Here is a 22,385-nt window from a genome sequence, read left to right on the forward strand (position 1 = left end):
CCCTGGGGAGGAAGGTTAGCTACCTTTTTTTTCATGAGAAATCCTACACACACAAGCAAGCTTCAGACCCCGGCATCTGGAAGAGGGTCACCTCAGCGGTGCGGCTACTTACAGGGCTCCGCCATGTGTCAAGAGACCCAAAAACTTCTGAGAGCAGAAATGACCAAACGAAAAGTGCAGAGAGAAGCTCCAGCGTGAGGGAGACCCGTGCCACGGGGAGGCTCCAGACCACACAAGAGAAGAGGCAACAGTTCTCGGCAGTCGGGAGGCTAATGACCAGCAGCCGAGCACTTTAGGCTGCCGCCCTCTCTCATTACCTGACGGACGTCATGGCTTCACCTTCCAGCCCCACGCACCAGCGCTCGCGTTTGATGCTCTGCGTCTGCACGGGCAGCGGCTGCAGCAGCAGGTACCACGGCAACTCGATATGTCTTTTTTTTATGCCCAACTTACATGAAATGTATCCATGGAAATCAATCCAATTGAGTCCTAAAAAAGATACTTTGCTCCCAAAAGCTGGACCTNGCGCCTCCGGCCAAGGCAAGCCACCCGCGTGGTCTCGTGCCAGCTCCCTGGCCCGCTGGCTAGCCGTGTGGCTAGCGGGCGCGGTAGCCATTTTGAGTTTTGGTAACAGCGTTCCCCCTATACCCGGTTTATGGGGCATGAGGTTAGGCGCCCGCCTCAAAAATGGCCGCCCCAACTGGCAACCAGCTTGTCAGTCACATGGCCACGGTCTACCTCTGCAAGCTCAGGTCCTTTAACGGGACTTGGGACAGGGACGCTGTCAGGGCAATCTTCGGGGATGGGGTTTAACAGCCTGGAAAACCCATCTGCAGAAAAAAAGCAGCAACCTCCTGGGAAACCTAAGCCCAACCTCCTGGGAAACCTAAACCCGGGGAAAATCGAATACGTGGCAACTCGAATGTGTGGCAACAGCAGCATGATGTGTTAAATTCGAACTCGCATCCTTTAAGAATCAGGTGCTGAGTCCAGCGGTCCCCAAACGTTCTCGGGCCTTAGAAACACTTAGAACGGCTTAGTTAATACGGAAGTGTCCGGGACCCACTTTAAACTTTGTGCATCGGAATCTAGAAGGGTGGGGTCCAGATACTGGTATTTTTAGCAAGTCGCAGGGTAATCCAGTAGATATACAAAGTTTTAAAGCCTCTGGGCCAAATTAGCCTATTCCTACTATACTGCTTGCCACACTTAACTGTCAGATTACCACAATTTTCTGAAAAGTATGCAGAATTCTGAAGCAAACAACTAATGCCACGGAGGCGGGGGCGAAATTGTAAGGACTCTGACTCCCGGGCCCTTAACCTTGCAATTTAGTGGGGCTAAAGGGTTAAGAAACTGATTCTGAACCACTAATAAAAGACAGGTAAATTTCAACTGCTATAAGGATCGGAGGGAAGTAAAATCAACACAGGCTTTATGACCTAAATAGCTTTTCTTTATTCCCTCTTCATTCTCTGTGAAGTTACATTTTTATCAACTCACTACAGCCTCCAATGGCATTCACTTACTAACCATATAGGATGTGATCAAGGCCATAGGTCTAACTGAAATCAGAAATCAGTTACATGAGAAACACAGTCCAACAACATGTGATACTGAAATGTGCCCAATGTGACAGAAAGAAATGAATTTTTTATTTTATTTAAGTTTAATTAGTTTAAATTTTAAAACCAAAGCAATGTAAAATATTTTCCATTAAACACATTTTGTTTTCATTGGACTACATTTCACTTTTTAGCTGTTGAAAATTTAGCACCCAAATTGAGACACTGTAAATACAAAATACATACCAAATTTTTCAAGACTTAGTACAAAAAAATATATTAAATATTTCAGTAATAATATTTATACTGATTACATGTTACAATAATATTTTGCTTTACTGGGTTAAATACAATATGTTAAGATTAATACCAACTGTTTCTTTTTTGCATTTTTAATGTGGCAGCTAGAAAACTTCAAATTATATGCATCTTGCATTATATTTCTACTGGACATTGCTGTTCTACTAAGTCAGATTTCCTTCTTTTCTTACCTATCATTGCCCCTCTGACAGAATAATTTTTTATGTTCACAAAATGAAATCAGACCAGTTTATTCAGATCTGTGGTTCCTTGCTAACCATCTAAAATATCAAATATTTCAAAAGACTTCAAGTTTTATTCAAAAATGCTTTTTTAAGGCATTGTTCTCTTTAATTTGGGAAATGCCTATCCAGAATGAACCCATGGACTATAAATCTGGTGTGTTTAGTCCAGGACCAAAGGCTTTTAAAACCAGAATTATGCTTGGCAGATTCAGACTTTGACCAAATGTCCACAAACAGAACAAATCAGTTGTTCCTCTGGATTAAACAAGATCTGAATCAAAGAGGCAACAGAATAGCAATTTAAAGTGGAAAATGTTGATAGCCCACATGAACTAAAGTCAAATCAAAACCAACAATAATCCTTAAAAAGGATTTCAAAACCTCAATGTAATTTTTATATACGATGTAGTATAGTGCTACTTTAATATGCATACACATCACTTGATGTGTAATAAAATAAAGAATTTGGGAGTGCCTGGGTGGCTGAGTCGGTTAAGCGTCTGACTTCAGCTCAGATCATAATCTCACGGCTTGTGAGTTCAAGCCCTGCGTCAGGCTCTATGGTAACAGCTAGCTCAGAGCCTGGAGCCCGTCTTCAGATTCTGTGTCTCCTTCTCTCTATGTCCGTCCCCTGCTCACGCAGTCTCTCTCTCTCTCAAAAATAAATAAAACATTTAAAAATTTTTTAAAAAAGGTTTGACTCAATAGGTCTTGTAGCCAAGATTTTGCCAGCTCTTTATGCATTCACATTTCATCAAATGGTTTTGGTATTTGGGCCATGTTAAGTACAAAGGTTGTAAAGGTAGCAAGACAGACAAAGTTTGGAACCCCTGCTTGACTCCCTACTAGCTGCATGACGCTGGACTGGTTCTTAACCTACCTGTCCCTCAGTTTACCCACTACATGTTTTTCAGGGCATTGTGAAAATTAAAACTTAATTCATCTATTAGAGTCCTTGGCACATGGTTAAGTACTCCTTTGTTATAATCACATTGGTTAATGACATAAAAGCTAATATGAACTTAACTCTATGAAAAATAAAATGCACTTTTCCTCATGCCTAAAATACTCAGCAAATCCCACTTTTGACTTTTAACAATAAAGTTTTTTTAAATATTAATTTTCTTAAATTTCTAGACTTGAAATTTTATTTTTTAACAAATGTACTAAATTCTGTACCATTAAGGAAAGATAAGGGTCTGCAATATTCAAATCTTTAATCAGAGTAAAGCTACATCACATCCTCTTCATCTAACAATCAAAAATTTAAATGTTTTTTACTCATAATCAGTCTATGCAACTTTCAAAAAGTTTCTTTTAAAACGTATTTAGGTACCAGTTCGTTTCAGCAGGTATAGACATAAAAATGTTACTTCAGCAAACAGGGCTCCTGTGTGATTGTTCTTTCAGAGTCAATAAGGTAGGGACAAAAGTAAAAACAAGTGTTTCCAGGCAAAAGCAGAAGTTCTCTTTATTTCTCTCGTAGGCCTTTCAATCTTTTTCTAATCTTTCCCTACCCTCTCTTCCACCCAGCCTTTCCCATCTCTCCCCCATCCCCCTACCCCCACCTCACACACAGCTACTGAGTAACTATTATTTAAACTTCTTTGATCAATTTTTTTTTAAGTAGGCGTCAAGCCCTGCACTGAGCCCAGTGCAGGGCTTGAACTCACCACCCTGAGATACAGACCCTAGAAGAGATCAAGAGTCGGATACTTAACTGACTAAGCCACCCAGGTGGCCCTAATCAATTTTTTAAGTAACTTATTTCAACTGTATTCTTTTCACTTTAGGAAAGAAGTGGCCAACTGAAATTTCTAACCTTCACTAACCTTACAATTTAAATAGCTGCATCAATAAATAAATAGTTGCATCAAGATAAGTGGGTCAGAACAGTTTGCTTTTGGAAAGATAGGTAAGTCAATATTTTATTTAACCATGTGGTTAGTCAACCACTGTAAAAGCAAATAGATAACTACCCCCAAATAGCTAAGTGTCTCCAAGCAGCATAAACAAATACAGTATGTAGACCCACCCTACAAAATTTTTTCAAAAAATGCTTCAAACCTCAAAATAATAGCAAAGTTATCTTCAAACACAACCAGTTTGTTGTTAAGGGTGCAATAAAACAAGCACTTTCATACATTGCTAGTGGGAGTATAAATTAGTACATTTCTAGAAAGCATTTTGGCAGTATGTGTCATCAATTCCTTTTTGAGGCAATCATAAATAAAATAGAAGAATGTGAACAAATATGTGTATACCCAGTTATTCATTTCAGCATTAATAGAAAAAATTTATGATATTCTAAATAACCAAAAATTGGGTAATGGTTAAATAAATTACAGTAGAGTGTTATGGAGCTATTGCAAAATGTTTTCACAGGCACTTTTAAAAATTTATTTTGAGAGACAGAGAGAGAGAGTATGTGTGTACACCCTTAAGCAAAGGAGGGCAGAGAGAAAGGGAGAGAATACCAAGCAGGCTCCAAGCTGTGAGCACAAAGCCTGACATGGGACTGGAACTCATGAACCATGGAGATCGTGTCCTGAGCTGAAATCAGGAGTCAGACAAAACCGAATGAGCCACTGAGGCACCCCTCATAGGCTTTTTAAGCCTACGAAAATACTCATGATATATTAAATTTCTGAAAAAGCAAAATAAGAAAAAGAATGTAAAGTATGATCTTGACCATGTTAAAAAAAATCATGCCATTATGCAAAGAAAAGATTGGAAAGAAATATACCAACATCTATCTCATTATGGGTTTCTCTGGAGAGTGGGATTATGTGTAATCTTTACTTTCTTTTTCATTCTGATCTGGCTTATAAGCTTTCTATTATATATTGGTTTTATTAAAGTACATTTTTGTAATTATTGTTAAATTTTAATTATCTTTCTGAAATGGTTTAAAAATTCACAACTCATTCTTTGTTTTCTAAAATGTATTTTTTAAATCACAACACATCACAACTACCCTTATTTTTAGAGGAACTAGCATTACTCTCATTTTTATTATTTAAAACAGGAATAACAAAAATGTCCTTATGATTTTCTTAATTTTAAATCTTAACTTGACAAAAGTTAAAAGCATAAATACCACTTTTAGAGCTCTGCATAGCCCTTATGAGGCCAGCTATCACAACACTGAATATGGAATGCCTTCCCTGAATATTACTTAAAAATACATCTCCTCATTTAATATAAATTAAAATGCTAATAAAATAATACTTCTAAAACAAAGTATAAAGTATATCCTACTTCAGAAAGTGAAATTTCTTAAGACTTGTCTCCTAAAAATTAGCAGTATGCTATAGCATAAATTTCAGGAGCCTGGGGAAAATGAGGTGGGAATTCTAATCCTGGACCTAACAAAAAACGGTATAACCTTCAACCATCAGTTTTCTTATCTGAAACACAAGGGAAGTTGTCCCTTTCAGTTCTTATTGGCCAACAAAAGAAAAAATGTTCACTTGTGTCTCAATACAACTACGGTTGTTTTTTAAAGAGTTGATCAATTTAATGCAATTTTAGTTAGCTTTTGTTAAGGACAAGATTATTCCCACAAACACTGCTAAATGTATTAACTCTTTTCCCCAAAAGACATTATATATAAAAGGTCTACTATTTTTATTTTCTTTTAATGATTATCTGTAGATCATGTCACATTTCACTTTAACATCTTTAAATGGAACCTGATGATTTATTTCCCAGGAGAATTTGAAGAATAACATTTGATTGATTGAACTTTATTTAGTAAGAATTCTTAGCAAATCTCCCTCCCAGGAACACCTACACAGTGCTGCTTTATTTCCAGTGAACTACAAATCTCTGAAACTCAAAAAAAACTTCCAATCTAACAGTGCTACCCAATAATTTATGCTGATAAGAACACATTTTTAAATTATATAACTGAATATCAATACCATTTCATTAAAGAAAGGGCATTTTAACATAAAGATGTATGAAACACATCACAAAATTAAGAACAACTCTTCCCAAAGTACTGTTAGAATCTTATAAAGTATACTTTCTACAGAATAGATTTGTCTCGGGCACCTGGGTAGCTCAGGAGATTAAGTGACTAACTCTTGGTTTCAGCTCAGGTCATGATCTCAGGGTTGTGAGAGCTCCAAGTCTGTCTGTCCAGCTCTGGGCTGAGCATGGAACCTGCTTGAGATTTTCTCTCTCTCTCTCTCTCTCTCTCTCTCTCTCTATTTCTCTTACTCTGCCCCTCCCCTGTTCGTGCTCTAGCTCTCTCAAAAAAAAAAAAAACCAACAACAACAACAGATTGTTCTCATTTTTATTTCACTACAAGATTTGGTCTATGGTACTTACAAAAAAAGCTTTTTTAAAAAAATATTTTATTTTGGGGGCACTTGGGTGGCTCAGCTGGTTAAGCATCCCACTTCAGCTCAGGTCATGATCTTGTGGTTCATGAGTTGGAGCCCCACGTCAGGCTCTGTGCTGACTGATCAGAGCCTGGAGTCTGAGCCTGGAGTATGCTTCAGATTCTATGTCTCCCTCTTTGCCCCTCTCCTACTCACACTCCGTGTGTGTGTGTGTCTCTCTCTCTCAAAAATATATAAACTTTTTTTAATTAAAAAAATTTTATTTTTAAGTAATCTCTATTTCCTATCTGGGGCTCTAACTCACAACCCTGAGACCAAGAGTCCCAAGCTCTACCGACTGAGCTAGCCAAGTGCTTTGGAACTATTCACTCATTAACTCAACAACTATCTACTGAGTACCTACTCAACTGCTCAAGACACTAGAGATTCACCTACAATCGAGAACATGAACTATCCTAACATTCCAGTGAGGGGATATGGATGAATAATCAAACAAGTAAGAACATCAAATGATCATAAGTGCTATGCAGAGAATTAAAACCAGCAGATCAATGTACAGAAAGGCTCCTTTGGATGGTCAGGGAAAGCTTCCAGCAGGAGAGAACTGAATAACAAGACAAAGCCAGTTGGAAGAAGGCGTAGACCAATATGAAAAAAGGCAAGGGAGAGAAGAAATGTTTGTGGTCAGAGCAAAAAGCAGATCATCTTAGCTTTTGTAACCCTAAGAAGTTTTGATTTTGTTATAAGAATGACAGGAAACCACTATAATTAAGATTTAAATAGACGAATAACATGACCTGAGGTTTTCTTTTTTTTTTTTTTTTAATATTTTTATTTATTTCTAGGAGAGAGAGAGAGACAGCGTGAGCAGGGGAGGGTCAGAGAGAGAGGGAGACACGGACTCTGAAATAGGCTCCAGGCTCCGAGCTGCAGCCAGCACAGAGCCCGACACAGGGCTCGAACCCATGAACCGCGAGATCACGACCTAAGCGAAAGTCGGACGCTTAACCGACTAAACCACCCAGGCGCCCCGACCTGAGGTTGTTTTCAACAACCCTTGGTTATTGTGTAGAAAATGGACTACAGGAAGAGTAATTAAGTTTTAAATAGATGAATAACATGTTCTGACTTTGTTTTCAAAAATCACCTTCAGTTATTGTGTAAAGAATGGACTACAGGATGAACATGAAAGCAGAAAAACCAAATTAGAAGCCTATTATAATAATACAGACGACAAATAACAGTGGTAGACATAAAATAAGATGAACATTTTCTTTTTTTTTTTTTTAATGTTTACTTATTTTTGAGAGACAGAGACAGAGTGGTAGAGAAAGAGAGAGAGACACAGAATCCAAAGCAGGCTCCAGGCTCTGAGCTGTCAGCACAGAGCCCAACACAGGGCTCAAACTCACTAAAGGAGAGATCATGACCCAAGCTGAAATCAGTCAGACACTTAATTTACTGAGCCACCCAGGCACCTCTCTAACATTTTCTTTTATTCAACGTTTTTGTTTTCTTTACTGAAGGGTAGGATGGGGGTGGGGGACAGAAGCAGATTTCTCACTCATTTTGGTTTTGAGAAAAACATAACAACCTCAGACTGCCTCTATGTGAAGGAAGTTATTAAATCCAAATGTAATCATCAGACATTGTAAGAAGGCAGTTCCTTTTGCATGCCAAATAGACATTTTAGGTAGTATTAGGTAACAAACTTGAGACTTCACAGAAATAATTGAACCTTAAATCATTTCTTCAAACACCTAAAATAATCAGTATTCATGGAAAAATAATATACATAAATTCTAAACTTTGAAACCAAAAATAGACTTAAAATATTTTCCAATGAGGAGGGGAAGACTATTAAAAGTAATTATCTTTCAAAGGGCAATAACAGAACTAAAAGCTTGGGAATATAATTCAGTCATGTTTTTCAAAATTATTTTACCATAATTATGGCAGATTTAAAATGGCCTCAATTTCTTAGAGACAAAAATCTATGCCTCCTCCCCTTGAATTTGGGCTACCTTACGACTCTTTTGACCCAATAGGATATATGAAGTAATGCTATAACAGATTCCAGACTAGCCTTAAGAGGACTACCTGCTCCTGTCATGGTCTCTTAGAGCCCTGAACTGCCAGGTAAGAAGCCCACCTAAGAGGCTGAAGAAACCACATGGAGAGGCTCACAAACTACACAGAGAAGATGAGAAGCAGGGTTAAGCCATGTGAGTAAGAAGCATCAAGCATGTGAGTAAGAACAAACTGAACACCACAGACCAGACCTGTGGTCAGCTAAATACCTCCAAGTGAAGCCTTGTCAATACCACATGGAGCAGAAGAATCAACCAGTCAAACCACGTCTGAATTCCCGACCCACAAAAGCATGAACTCATAAAATGGCTGTTATTTTAAGCCACTAAATTTTGGGATAGAAAACCAAACTCACTGTGAAAAATATATTTTGTATTGCAACCTAGTATATACTATACTTAAACCTAACTGAACAATGTTTCACAAAGCAATACTTAACACTTCCCATAAATATTCAATGCACTGATACTTTCTATTCTATTCTCCTTTTATAAAATACCAGTTGTGCTACAACTAAATTGATTCATGATGTTGTTTGAAAAGCATTTTAATCTACTATGCTACTCACTTCACAGGTACATATACAAAGCTAGACAAAAACATTACTAGGACCCAGTTCCTAACAAGTTTCTCACAAACTCACACAGCTCAGGGCTGAGGGAAAAGCTGAAAAGATGAGGTGTCTGAAGATGGAGATTATATAGAAATCAGAAACAGCTAAGAGGAATTGAGCCTTTTACTTTTTTATAACTTTCTTTTACCCACCCCCCCTTCCTGTTCACAGAGCTATATTTACCTCCCCCACTTCCTTTTCCTGATTACCAAGCATTATGAAATAGAAGTTTTTAAATATCATTTGAATTTAATGAAATGTTGTAGTCTTATTCTTAAAAGTAGGCTAACTGAACATTTCATCATTTCTATCAAAAGGTTGCCCCTCATTATAATTGTTTGTATGAGGTCCAACGCTAATTATGACTGTAGGTCATTTTTAATAAAAAAGAATTCTCATCATTGCCATCTCAGATCTGGTAGAACATTTTCACAGGATTTTAAACTACTAATAGTATTAAATGATTAATGGCTTTTCAGATGATTACTAGTAATTGCTTCATTCATAATACAGAAATACTTTTTGAAACAAAGGGTGTGCTTAATTTTTTTAATCATACAAGTCACTGTTGATTCCTATTGTTGTTTATATATCTGAATATTACAGCTAATTATTAAAAATCTTTAATAAGACATATTCAGGTTTGAATTCTATTTCTGCCACTCACTAACTGTGTAACTTTGGGCATATATTAAACTTTCTAAACAATAAGTTACTTCATGTTATTATAATTAATAACACTTAAGACATAAGATTCAAATTATTAATATCAGGGCAAAGTCCAAAATCTCCAAAGTAAATTAAAACTTACTAGAAATTGTTCTCTTAACTGGAACAGTTTAATTCTTAAACACAAGCAAAATTCATTCGCTCAAGGCTTTTTAATTAGAACTCTGCTCAAAAGTCAAGCTCAGGGGCGCCTGGGTGGCTCAGTCAGTTAAGCATCCAACTTCAGCTCAGGTCATGATCTCACAGTTTGTGGGTGCGAGCCCCACATCAGGCTCTGTGCTGATGGCTCAGAGCCTGTTTCAGATTCTATGTCTGCCTCTCTCTCTGCCCCTTCTCCACTCATTCTCTGTCTCTCAAAACTGAATAAATGCTAAAAAGAATTTAAAAATAAAAAATTTTAAAAAAAGTCAAGTTCAATGAGTTAACCAACTGAAGTATATTCCATAAGGGAATACAGTAGTATTTATTCTTGAGGGTGAGGGAAGGGCTACATATGTTTTGTTAATAAGAGAACTTGAAAGACAAAAATCTAAAGATTACTAAACGATTACTAAACACAGTGCCACTGAACTTCTTTAAATAGTGTGCTTATCTAGGACACACAGAATTCACTTCGACAAGTTCTCAATTTGTGTCTTCATAAATGTAATATAAGCAGCAGGAAATGTGAGTTGTATGTTCTGAATATGAACTGAGAGCTCACTAATTAGGGAGTCTTAACTCTGTAGTTCTATTTCCTCAGTTGAAGGCAGTTGGCCTGGTGGACTTCCTGTAAGGGCCAGTAATAAAGGGTAAGTGAAAGCACATGATATAATCCTTAAACACGTTATTTTCTCTCAAAACAAACAAACTTCCAAAAAAAAAAAAAAAACACACAAAAAAAAACCAGACACTTCATTTTTTGTTCCGGAGGATAAATACAATGGCCAGTTATATGACTTGGGATCAAATCTCAACTCAAATACTTAACTGCTTTAAGTAAACTAGCTGTGTTACCTGACTGATACCACTTAACCTCTCTGGGCTTCAATTCTCTCAACTCTACAATGTAAATATTAGACTGATTTTAAGTACCTCAACAGGCACTAACAGTCTAAAGGTTCTAAAACATGTTCAAAGAGTTTCTAAAAATCACATGAAATTGTAAATTATAATTTCAGAGGCACATCTTGGCTGAAATGTGTGATTGTTTTCACACCCCAATTCCGCAATTTGCAGAAATCCTCAGCTGTGTGAGGTCCCACCCACCAGGGTGTGGATTTATACCCCCACTCCCACCAGCACTTCCCAGAAATCTTTGGAAAAATTTTTCAAAGGCGATGGCTAGAGAGCTTGCTTATGAGTATACAGACCTGTTTTATGAGTGTAAAGATGCAACATCTAGGCCAACAAATCATTTAAAGAGCTCTGGATTGGACTTGATAGCTACCAGATATTAAATCTTCTCAGGAACGTAGTTTATTCAAGCTTCACATAAGTCAAAGGTCTTGTGTGTGTGTGTGTGTGTGTGTGTGTGTGTGTGTGTGTGTGTGTGTGTGTGTGTGTGTGTGTGGTGTATTTCCATTAGTGGAAAAATGTACTCCTCTTCCCTTATTTGTGCTGAACCTAGGGGAGGAATGGTACACAAATAGGGGAGGAGGAGTGCTAAAGAAGGGATTGCTGCCTAATGGAGTAGGCGAGGCCAAGATAACTTAATACATCTCCCAATTCTAAAGATCTGTGAGTTTAAGTCTAGAAATGTATATATTTCTCTATACAGCACCCTTACAACATTCAAGCACAGGGAAAGACACAAAGAAGTCAAACCTCCATGTAGAGAAGAACCTATACTCCCCACATCTCCCAAAAAAGACATCTTTTCCTCTCTTTTTTTAAAAATGCTATTTTTAATACTAAACTCTGAATACTACTTAATTAAATAATGTTACTATGGGGGCACCTGAGTGGCTCCATTAGACTCTTAATTTCAGCTGAAATGATCTCATGGTTCTGGAGTTCTAGACCCATTTTGGGCTCTGGGCTGACAGTGCAGAGCCTGCCTGGGATTCTCCTTCTCTCCCCTCTCCCTGCTCTTCCCCTGCTCACTCTCAAAATACAAAAATTTTAAAATTTTAGGGGCACCTGGGTGACTCAGTCGGTTAAGCGTCCGACTTCGGCTCAGGTCATGATCTCACGGTTCATGGGTTTGAGCCCCGTGTTGGGCTCTATGCTGACAGCCAGCTCAGAGCCTGGAGCCTGCTTCAGATTCTGTATCTCCCTCTCTCTCTCTGACCCTCCCTTGCTCATGCGGTATGTGTCTATCTCTCTCAGAAATAAATAAAACGTTAAAAAAAAAATTTTTAAAAGAGGAAATAAAATTTTTAACTTTAAATAATGTAATTGTAATTGTTTTACTGTACTATTTCAAATCTAAACCACCCAGTTCTATACATTTGGTTAAGCAACGGCTAAGTAAAACAAGTAGAATTTTGTTAGTACACTTTCATGTGCATCAACATGCCATCTGTCCAATGCTAAAATGTACTAGAATCACTTCATTTTGAGTGTGTGAGAACAGAGACATAACCCAGGGTGTAAGCCTGCATCACTTCTACAGCTTAACATAAGCTTTAATCTTCAACAAAACTAAACTAAAAATGATAACTAACATTTCATCTCTGTTTAGGAAAAACAAGTTCTGAAACTTGTTCTGAAAAAGTCTATATTAGAAGGAACCTAAGACTACCCTCACTCATGCCTATTAAACAAGAAAATGTTCAAATCTCTCATGTGGTTAACTTCAAAGACAACACATTTGAACTGTTTACTTTTAAAGGAAATAATTTTCTTGTATTTTGACTTGTTTACTCAAAAACTTACATGGGTTTTCAGACTTTAGCTCTAGGGCTCAAAGGGTAAAATTACAGTTTATTTTGCTATCTCAAGCCTAAAGGAACTAGAGAAAACCTAAGACATCTGAAGTTGATTCTTCAGCTATATTTTGTTTCCAAGTGACCCCTCCTGGATGAGTCAACAGAGACCCATTACTTTAAAAGACCATCTTGTGGTATCATCCATTGGTTACATAGTATATTATGTTACACAGTACTCTACAAAATGAAGAATAGTATTGCTAATCCTCAATGTTTTACAGTTCTAATTACATTACAAAGTCTCACTAATTAAGGACTTGCTAACCCACAGGAAGAAGATTAATCATTCTGATAGGTCACTGAGATCTTCTTTGTAAATTCACTCCTTCAGAAAATATAAAAAAAAGAAATGTATTCCTCCACCAAATAACCAATTTTATATTTAGAAAAGAAAACACTGACCACAGGATCTTACTAAAATGTTTATGCAGAAGTATATTTACCTCTAAAGGAATTTTCCCATTGGGCAAATGCATGAAATGATTATTATACTCAAAGCTCACTAGAGTCACCAAAAGAACAGAAATGAAATCTAGGAGTGCATCTCTTACCTCTACTGTCCTGCAGTATCACATTTATTTCACACCCAAGCACACTCCGTATAACAAGAAAAATGAAAGGTCCATACCACCTCACGCCAGTCAGAGTGGCTAAAATGAGCAAATCACAAAACTCTAGACGCTGGCGATGATGTGGAGAAACGGGCACCCTCCTACACTGTTGGTGNAGAACCATGAAATATTTTCAAGTAGGGGTTCTACTAACTCTTATAAACAGATATGAATTTACAGATAACACATGAATCCATTTTGCACTACTGCATACTACAAACATACCAAAAACATCTTTAAAGAGTTCAGAATTCATTCATTCAACAAAACTTTAGTGTCTGTTATATTACAGTGAAGTAATTAATTATGAGGCCCTAACAGTTAAACTGGTTTTCTGACTTCAAGCAGCAGTAGGCAAGATAAAACATGCACGTTATGCACACAGCAATAATGCAAATTTTAAAGTACAAACAGCCTGAAGAGGTGTTTCCAAGATGGATGATTAGAAGAGTTTTATAGAAAACACAGACTTTGGCTAGACCTTGAGGAATGAGATTTTGAGTAGGGGGACGATTGTTTGCTTGTTTTCACAAATATTTTCTATACATGCTATAGAAATAGATTTTTCTATTCTATGGATTTTTCTCATGCTGAAGGAATCACATCACCTCCTTCACTCTACAAGACCCAAGAGGAGTTACTGATTAGTGTGCCCCCCTTAACTCTCTCCACTACCCCATACATGCAAACACCACTGGCTCACACACCCACCCACATCCACATGGGTGCACATGACACAGGAGATAAGGAGTAAGAATATATCCAAAGCTGGCCAAAATCCCACCTCTGATACATTAATTGGCTCAATGGTGGTTATGGAACCCAGGCAGTTCCAACCAGAGTATTTTCAAAATTGATACATGGATGTGAAAAGTCTTTTCGGCTGGGCTCAAATTTAGGCTTAGGGTGGGGAAATGCCATCTTTCTTGTTATTCTTTTTATTTTTATTTTTTTTAGTGTTTATTTATTTTTGCGACAGAGAAAGACAGAGAATGAGCGGAGGAGGGGCAGAGAGAAGGGGCAACACAGAATCCGAAACAGGCTCCAGGCTCTGAGCTGTCAGCACAGAGCCCAATTCAGGGCTCAAACTCACAAACTGTGAGATCATGACCTGAGTGAAGTTGGATGCTTCACTGACTGAGCCACCCAGACGCCCCAACCATCTTTCTTGTTATACTGAGATGGCCTACGTGAGAAATAAATCCAATCTACCCAAAGATAATGGAGACAAGAGATGCACTCCTAGAATGAATCACTTTGACGGGGGTAATCAGTTATGTTAGTTAATGGAGTCTACTGAGAAACGGTTCTACCAGGGATGCACTAAAGTTCAACGTCAGCCCCTAGAAGGCAAATAGCCAAGTAATCACTTCAATATCATTTCTAATCATCACTAATTTTGTGAGTGATCAATGATTAATGATCACATAGGCTACTTTCATGTCTATAATCCTGCATTTGAAGGCAACAGCAAAATAGCAAGACTTACTAGTAACTAAATGTGGCTAAATAGAGCCTGTTAATATGGTAACCAAACTAACATGCCTTGAGAAGGTAAGATTTCTTTCTTGAAAACTGCTGTACGTATTTTCTTATTCTATTCTAGAAAACAGAATATTCTGAAATCAGCATGCATGCAATGAAAGCCAAAATGCAAATGGAAACTCACATGTTCGGATGTTCTTATGCTGAAAGCTAATTACATTGCTTTCTAGATGAACACAAATCATAGGAGGCCACAAGTACAAACAAGTACAAGCAAAAACATCAGAAATAAGGCATGTGAGTGAAAGTAGCAACTTTAAATCTGCTTTGGAAAATATTCAAAAAGTATATTTTTCAAGCAGTATGTGAAACTTCAGTTTGTAAAGACCACTTCAGTGAAATAAGCCTTCTAAATCTTGAGATTCAAAAACTTATGAAAAATCTTTAGTCAGTCAGTATTATACAGGAAGAAAAGCATAATAACTCAATGACATGACCAGTATTATGGCAGGGCTAAGCAAAAGAGATCTCTGAAATACTTAAAATCATAGATGTGTTGAATGGGAACCTCAGGAAAAATGCAGCAACTGATGAGAACTTCATTGTTTCTGTACAATAGCAAAGTTTTAAAAGCAATTTAAAATTTTAATAAAGGTCCACAATCCTTTTGTTGAATTATTTGGGCAAGATATGTTTTGGGACCAAAATTTTATGAGATTCCAAATTTTATGGCTTTTAGGATGATAATACACTGTATGTACTATATATTTTGTAAACCACCCAGAGTTTCATCAAGCGTGTCATTAACAAGCTAATGTTTCTACAACAAAACATACACATTTGTGTAAGGCAGATACACACTACAGAGAGCCTCATATCAAGTTGCGCTGCCAAATTAACTTTTAAAAAAAGTTAAACATGGGGCACCTGGGTGGCTTAGTCGGTTAAGCGTCCGACTTTCGCTTAGGTCATGATCTCGCGGTTCGTGGGTTCAAGCCCACGTCGGGCTCTGCGCTGACTGCCAGCTCAGAGCCTGGAGCCTGTTTCAGTCAGTGACTCCCTCTGTCTCTGACCCTCCCCTGCTCACGCTGTCTCTCTATCTCCTAGAAATAAATAAAAAACATTAAAAAAAAAAAAAAAGTTAAACCTTCCAGCTTTCAGAGATTTGGTGATTTCAGAAATATAGACAAAAAGATTACAATCTATAATAAAACCATTATACTACTTACTTTATAAATTTTCAGATTCACTTTGTATTCCAGAGTTCCATTCTATAATGATGATATCTAGCTACTCAGCACTTACCCAAAATACATATTTAGTGCACATCAAGTTTCTCTAGCTTAAAATCCAGAGTCCTAATATACACGTGCAGTGTAAAAAAGTTGGAAAACACTAAAAAAATGAAACTAAACAAAAATAACCCACTATGTTTCCACGTAGAGATAACTACTATTAAATTTTGGATGTTCTTTGGGGCACCTGAGTGGCTCGGTCAATTGAGTGTCCAACTTCAGCTCAGGTCATGATCTTGCAGTTCATGAGTTCAAGCCCCACATCGGACTCTGTGCTGACCACTCAGAGCCTAGGGCCTGCTTCAGATTCTGTCTCCCTCTCTCTCTCTGCCCCTCTCCCATTTGTGCTCTGTCTCTCTCACTCTCAAAAATAAATAAACATTAAAAAAATTGGGGTGTTGTCTAAAATTTCAGATTCTTTCTATGCACATTAATAATTAGGATAAAAATCTCCAAATTTTAGTGTGGATTTTTGTTTTTATCTTACTGTGTACCTGGAATACCCTTTCAATCAGAGGATACTGCTCCTAAAGTCTGGAAAATTGTCAGCCATCATTTCTTCTAATATATCCTCTCCAGCATTCACACTATTTCTTTTTTTTTTTTCTTCTTCTTTTTGGAAAACCCAGTTAGATGTTAAGTTGTTGCCTCCCGATTTATATTCCCTTCTCTTAATTTCTCTATTTTACATCTGACTGAATTACTCAGTACTATCTTCCAATTCACTAATTTTCCCTTCAAATATATTTGATCTAGAGTTTGATCAACCTATTTTTTGTTTTAACTTCAGTAACTCCATTTATTCTTTTACATAGCTATTTCATATCTGTTAATTTTTAATTCATAACATGTCTTTAGTGGCTATTACTTCCTTTATTTTTTTGAAGATCTCTAAACTATATAAAGTCATTTTGAAATTGCTGTAGTAATTCCATTAGATTTTGAGTGAGTTTATCTCACGGCAGTCATGCTTATTTTCTAAATAATGTTCTTCCTCATTATTTTTGCAAGCTCGGAATTTCCTCTTCCTTTTTTCCAGTGGTTTGAGGTCAGTCACCCCTCTTCCAGGACCCATGACCTCCAACCTTGGTATTCTCACAGTATGTGATAGTGAAGAAATTACAATTCCCAACTCTGAGCCATCTGGCGCTCAGCCATCTCTATACCAGGCTCACAGCTTTTTAAAACAACAGCCAGGGGCAAAGGCTTCTTTTCAACCAGTCCCAGTCCAGCTCCCAGTTTCATCCACTATATGACACCAGTTTCCCTACACAGTTATTTCCACCAGCTCCTGAACCCAGAGTCTAATTGCATGTTTCCTCCCTGTTTTAATCCCTGCATATGTTTATCTTACCTGTATCTTTCTGTTTACTTTTTTCAATTTGTAATTGCTGCATTTGGAACAACGTAGACCATCAATAGTAGGATAAACAGCACCATAGTAACAGCTAACATTTATTGTAGATTTACAGACTGCCAATTTTATATTTATTTTCTCATATAATCCTCTTAACAATGTTTTGAAGTAGTCACTATTATTTTTTTTAATGTTTTTTTTTTTTATTTCTGAGAGAGAGAGAGAGAGATACAGCATGAGCAGGTGAGAGTGAGAGAGAGGGAGACACAGAATCCGAAGCAGGCTCCAGCCTGCTATCAGCAGCTATCTGAGCTATCAGCACAGAGCCCGATGCAGGGCTCGAACCCAAAAACCGTGAGATAATGGCCTGAGCTGGAGTCGGACGCTCAACCAACTGAGCCACCCAGGCGCCCCTGAGGTAGACACTATTATTATACCCATTTCATACATGAGAAAACAGGCACAAGGCCAGTAAGCAACTGTTCCAGGATCACCAGCTAAGAAGGACCAAGAGTCAAACGAGATGTCAGATTCCAAAGACCATGCTCTTAATCACTACTCTACTGCCTTCCATCCTGATCAAAACGCTCTTTGTAATTTTGATTCTCTCTCTCATATTCCACTTAACTGTGAACATTTTGCACACAGGCAGCATCTTAAGTAATAGAAGGGAAGTAGAGCTATATTCCAGGTAGAAAGTAGCATATCAGCCTTATATTTTATTTACTGTTACTCAGTCTAGGCCTATACCTAAAATCAGAAACATGGTCTTCAATGCCTATCTTTTTTCCTACAGCCCATCCCACTTTCCCTGAGCTCTAAGCCTTTCCCACATGCCCCTAGACACCCAGGACTATCATGCAGGCTTGCCCCTGGCTCTCTCTCCACCTCCTCTCACTCTGTCCTAGCATATAATGCCCAGGAAAGCACCTTATTAGGACATTCAGATAAAGTACCTCAGGTGACTTTTGTTTTCCATTTTCCTTCATAGCCCGAAGCCTTAATCTTAAAAGATTACATTTGCGAATATAAGTGAACACCACACAGTATCATCCAAAAAGAGCCATCTTCAATTTTCAGCTGCATTATTAAAATATAAGGTTTAATAAAGTGAAGGTTATCAGTGCCACTCTATACTGTGCTAATAATTCATTCACAAACATTAACTGAATCACTCCTAAGGACTAGACACTGTGCAACACACTAAGGATATGCAATCATCCTTTCTCTTTTCCAGTCTGCATATATTTTCCTCATTTAATCCTCACAACAAACCACTCCTAGAACAGTGTGCTCAGTTTGTAAAAATAATCTTCCAGAGAATTTTCTGAAAGAGAAAAAAAAAAAGTGTTTTAGAAGAAGGGGCTACTAAAACTATTACTTGGTCACTTAAGATACTTAGACTTTTCTCCCTATATTTACTATACAATTTTTAAAACACGGGGTCCTTAGTAAGGCAGGACACAGAGGGAAAGAATAAAAAGGAATCCATGGAAGTGAAATGTTTAGGAAGCAGTAATTTGAGAAAAGCTCAGTATTTGCTGATTGGAGAATTACAGTTTGTTTTCTTTTTAATATTACTAAAAGTCATGACCTGGGACCATCTTTAATTGCTAATGTCAGAGGTATAATGTAGGCTCTTAGGATTCAACCCGTCCTAACATCAACTTCAGAACTTGCAAATATTTGCTATGATGAATAAGTATAGCTATGTCTGAAAGAGATTAGGAAGAACTTGACAGTGGAAGTGGAGAGACTTGTTATGAAGCCAACATACCTAAGCAAGATAAAATCTACACTTGAGTTGTGGCAGCAGGAATGGAAAAGGAAAGGCATTTATGAGACATTACTAAAGAAGAAAAGACCAACTTTGATAACCATATGTGGATGGAAAATGAAGCAAATACCTAGGTTCCAAACTATGGAGAAACAGAAATTAGATAGTGCCATTAACAGATGTAGGAAGAAGGCGCACATTTTGGACAAGAGACAGATTTCGCTTGATATACATGACTTTGAAGGGCCAGCAAGACACTCAGAAGGAGATATTCAGCAGACAGTTAAAATTAGGGTCTGACAACTTAAGGACATAGCAATAGATCACACATATGATCCAGTATATGTCCAGTACAAAGCCTGGATGCCTTCTACCTTCTGCTCCAGTCAGACCAAACCATCTCTAGTTCCCTACAGAGGCAGCTCTCTCCCATCTCTACCTCCAAACAAACCTTTCTATAAAGTCAAACACCCTACTTCATACCTGGTTAACTCCTTGTCATCTTTCAGAAATCTCAGGTATCATTTTCCCAACCCTTACATGGTACCTGGGTCTTACCTCACTACATATTAGCACCTAATATTTAGCACCATTCCTAAAATAGCAGCCACTTAGACTGACTGGAAAAATAAAAAACAAAGTTGGAACATGTTCAATAAGCTTGCAAAAGAACAGGGTCCTCTTAGAGGTGACCACTAAAGAAATAAACTTGGATGAGATTTCAAAGGAGAGAAAAGAAAATGAGTGGTCCTAAATACAGGTATTCATCATGGAACATATTCAACTAGGGATCAGTTCCCAGAAATGTTTCCCAACTTCTTTCAGCCCCAAATACCTTATCTGTGACACAAGGAGTATTACCTACCTCACAGGTTGCTGGGAAGATTACAGGAGATAGCATATATAAAGCACCTAGTATAATATCTGGCACTCAATTAATATTCTCTTTTGTTCCCCAACCCCACATGAAAACATGTTAAAGCCTGCTTATTTCTTTGCAACTTCAGTAACTACTACAACCTGACAAGCAATCCAACCTAGAAAAATAATGAATATTTTAAAAAAGGAAGGCTAGACTTGTCAAATACTCTCCCTTAGAGTAAGTTTTTTCAGTCTCAACACTATTGTTAATTTTAGCTAGATAATTCTTTGTTGTTGTAGGGGGCTTCATGTACACTGTAGGATGGTTAGCAGCATCTTTGAACTCTACTTCTAAGTGCCTGTAGCATTCCCTACCAAAAACGTTTCCAGACATTGCCAAATGTCCCTGCAAGGTAAAATTTCTCCTGGTTGAGAACGACCACCCCAGAGCTAACTGAAATTCTCAAAGTTCTAACTCCTCTCCCTGACATCTACAAACATATATCATACATTCATTTGTTCGTCACTGATTCTACACACTAAATTATGCTTAGGCTTTATAAGCCACTCTCCTGAAAAATTACCAAAACAGGTAGCTAGTCCCTTAACTCTCAAGCCAGTCATCATAGATAATGCAAGCAGTCCAACCAATAAATGCATTATCACACTGCAACCCTTAAAGCCAAATTAATAGAAGTAGGAAAAGCTAATGCCCAAAGGTCTTCACACAAAATTAAGAGATTTGTCCAAGTACTCAAGTGTCTAATATTTTAACTTCATGTCTACAGTGGCACCAAGTAAGTATTATATAAAATGAGTTTTTAGTTGCCTAAGGATTTGTATAATTTGGGGGTAGTTTTTTTGTTTGTTCATTTTAAGTAAGCTCTATGCCCAACATGGGGTTTGTACTCATGACTCTGAGATCAAAGAGTCACATGCTGTAGCGACTGAGCAGCCAGTAGCCCCAGTGCTTACACAAATTTTTAAAAAACACAATGACATATAAGATATATTCAATATATTTAAGAATTAAGTACGATAAGGGGGATGGGCTAAATGGACAAGGGGCATTAAGGAAGACACTTGTTGGGATGAGGACTAGGTGTTATATGGAGGGGATGAGTCACTGGATTCTACTCCTGAAATCATTACTATACTATATGCTAACTAACTTGCATATAAATTTTTTTAACTTACAAAGAAAGAATTAAGTATGATACACGTATATATTGCACCAACATAAAAAGTTATGTACATTAACAACAACAAAAAAAAAAAATAAGCAGAAGTAGAGAAACAAAAACTGAGTTAACAGTTCTTGAGAGTTTTTGGATAATTGCTTGTAGTAAGTATAACATGGTAATTAAGAGCACAAGCCGAGAATCAGACTATCTGGATTAAAATACCAACCCCATCTGTTATTAGATACGTGACCTTGATCAACTTACAATTTCTCTATGCCTGTTTCTTCCTTAGTATAATGTAAATTATAGTATCTACCTTATAAGGTTGTTGTGTGCTTGAATGAGTTAAAACAAATAAACTGCTGTGCTCACTTTGGCAGCACATATGCTAAAACAGATAAACTGCTGAAACAGTGCCTGATATGTACATACTTAAATGTTAAATATTATTATTTATCTTTGTTTTTAAGGATCCATAACCAGGGCTAAGTAAAGATTTCTTGGGTGGTTATATAAAAGCTGACACTGGGGGGGGTGGGGGGAGTGGGGGTGCCTGGGTGGCTCAGTAGGTTAAGCATCCAACTTCAGCTCAGGTCACGATCTCACTGTTCATGGGTTAGAGCCCCACATCGGGCTCTGTACTGACACCTCGGAGCCTGGAGCTTGCTTCAGATTTTGTGAATCCCTCTCTCTCTCTCTGCCCCTGCCCCACTCACTCTCTCTTGCTCTCTCTCAAAAATAATTATTTTTTAAAAATAATTTTTAAAAAAAAGTCGACTAGAATCAAACAACAATGGACTTGCACCCAGATGCTCTGGATTCATATTTCATTTCCTTAACTAATTATTTCATTGAGCTTTGATCTCACCTGTAAAATGGGCAAATGCCTTGAAAATGGATTAACATAAGGGAAAAATCTAAGGACCATATGTTTAGTAGGATAGTAAGGAAAAGTTGCATCTGTCTTCCAATTTGGTACGGAAACTTTGTGAAGGAGACACCTTTCA

General features: G+C 37.5%; 1 protein-coding gene across 3 annotated transcripts in view; it reads right to left on the reverse strand.

Moving 5' to 3' along the window:
• Positions 1-22,385, reverse strand: part of ADK (adenosine kinase) — a 498,350-nt gene that overhangs the window by 474,564 nt on the left and 1,401 nt on the right. The window contains exon 1 of one of the 3 annotated variants that reach the window (XM_077778631.1): positions 318-417. The exons of the other annotated variants lie outside the window; for them this stretch is intronic. Coding sequence (XP_077634757.1) covers positions 318-331 — 14 coding nt within the window. The 5' untranslated portion in view covers positions 332-417. Of the gene's footprint in view, positions 1-317; positions 418-22,385 lie in introns of those variants that run through there. 3 annotated transcript variants of the gene reach the window in all.

Source organism: Crocuta crocuta, unplaced genomic scaffold (assembly GCF_008692635.1).
Source record: "Crocuta crocuta isolate KB4526 unplaced genomic scaffold, BGI_CrCroc_1.0 scaffold167, whole genome shotgun sequence".
NCBI lineage: Eukaryota > Metazoa > Chordata > Mammalia > Carnivora > Hyaenidae > Crocuta > Crocuta crocuta.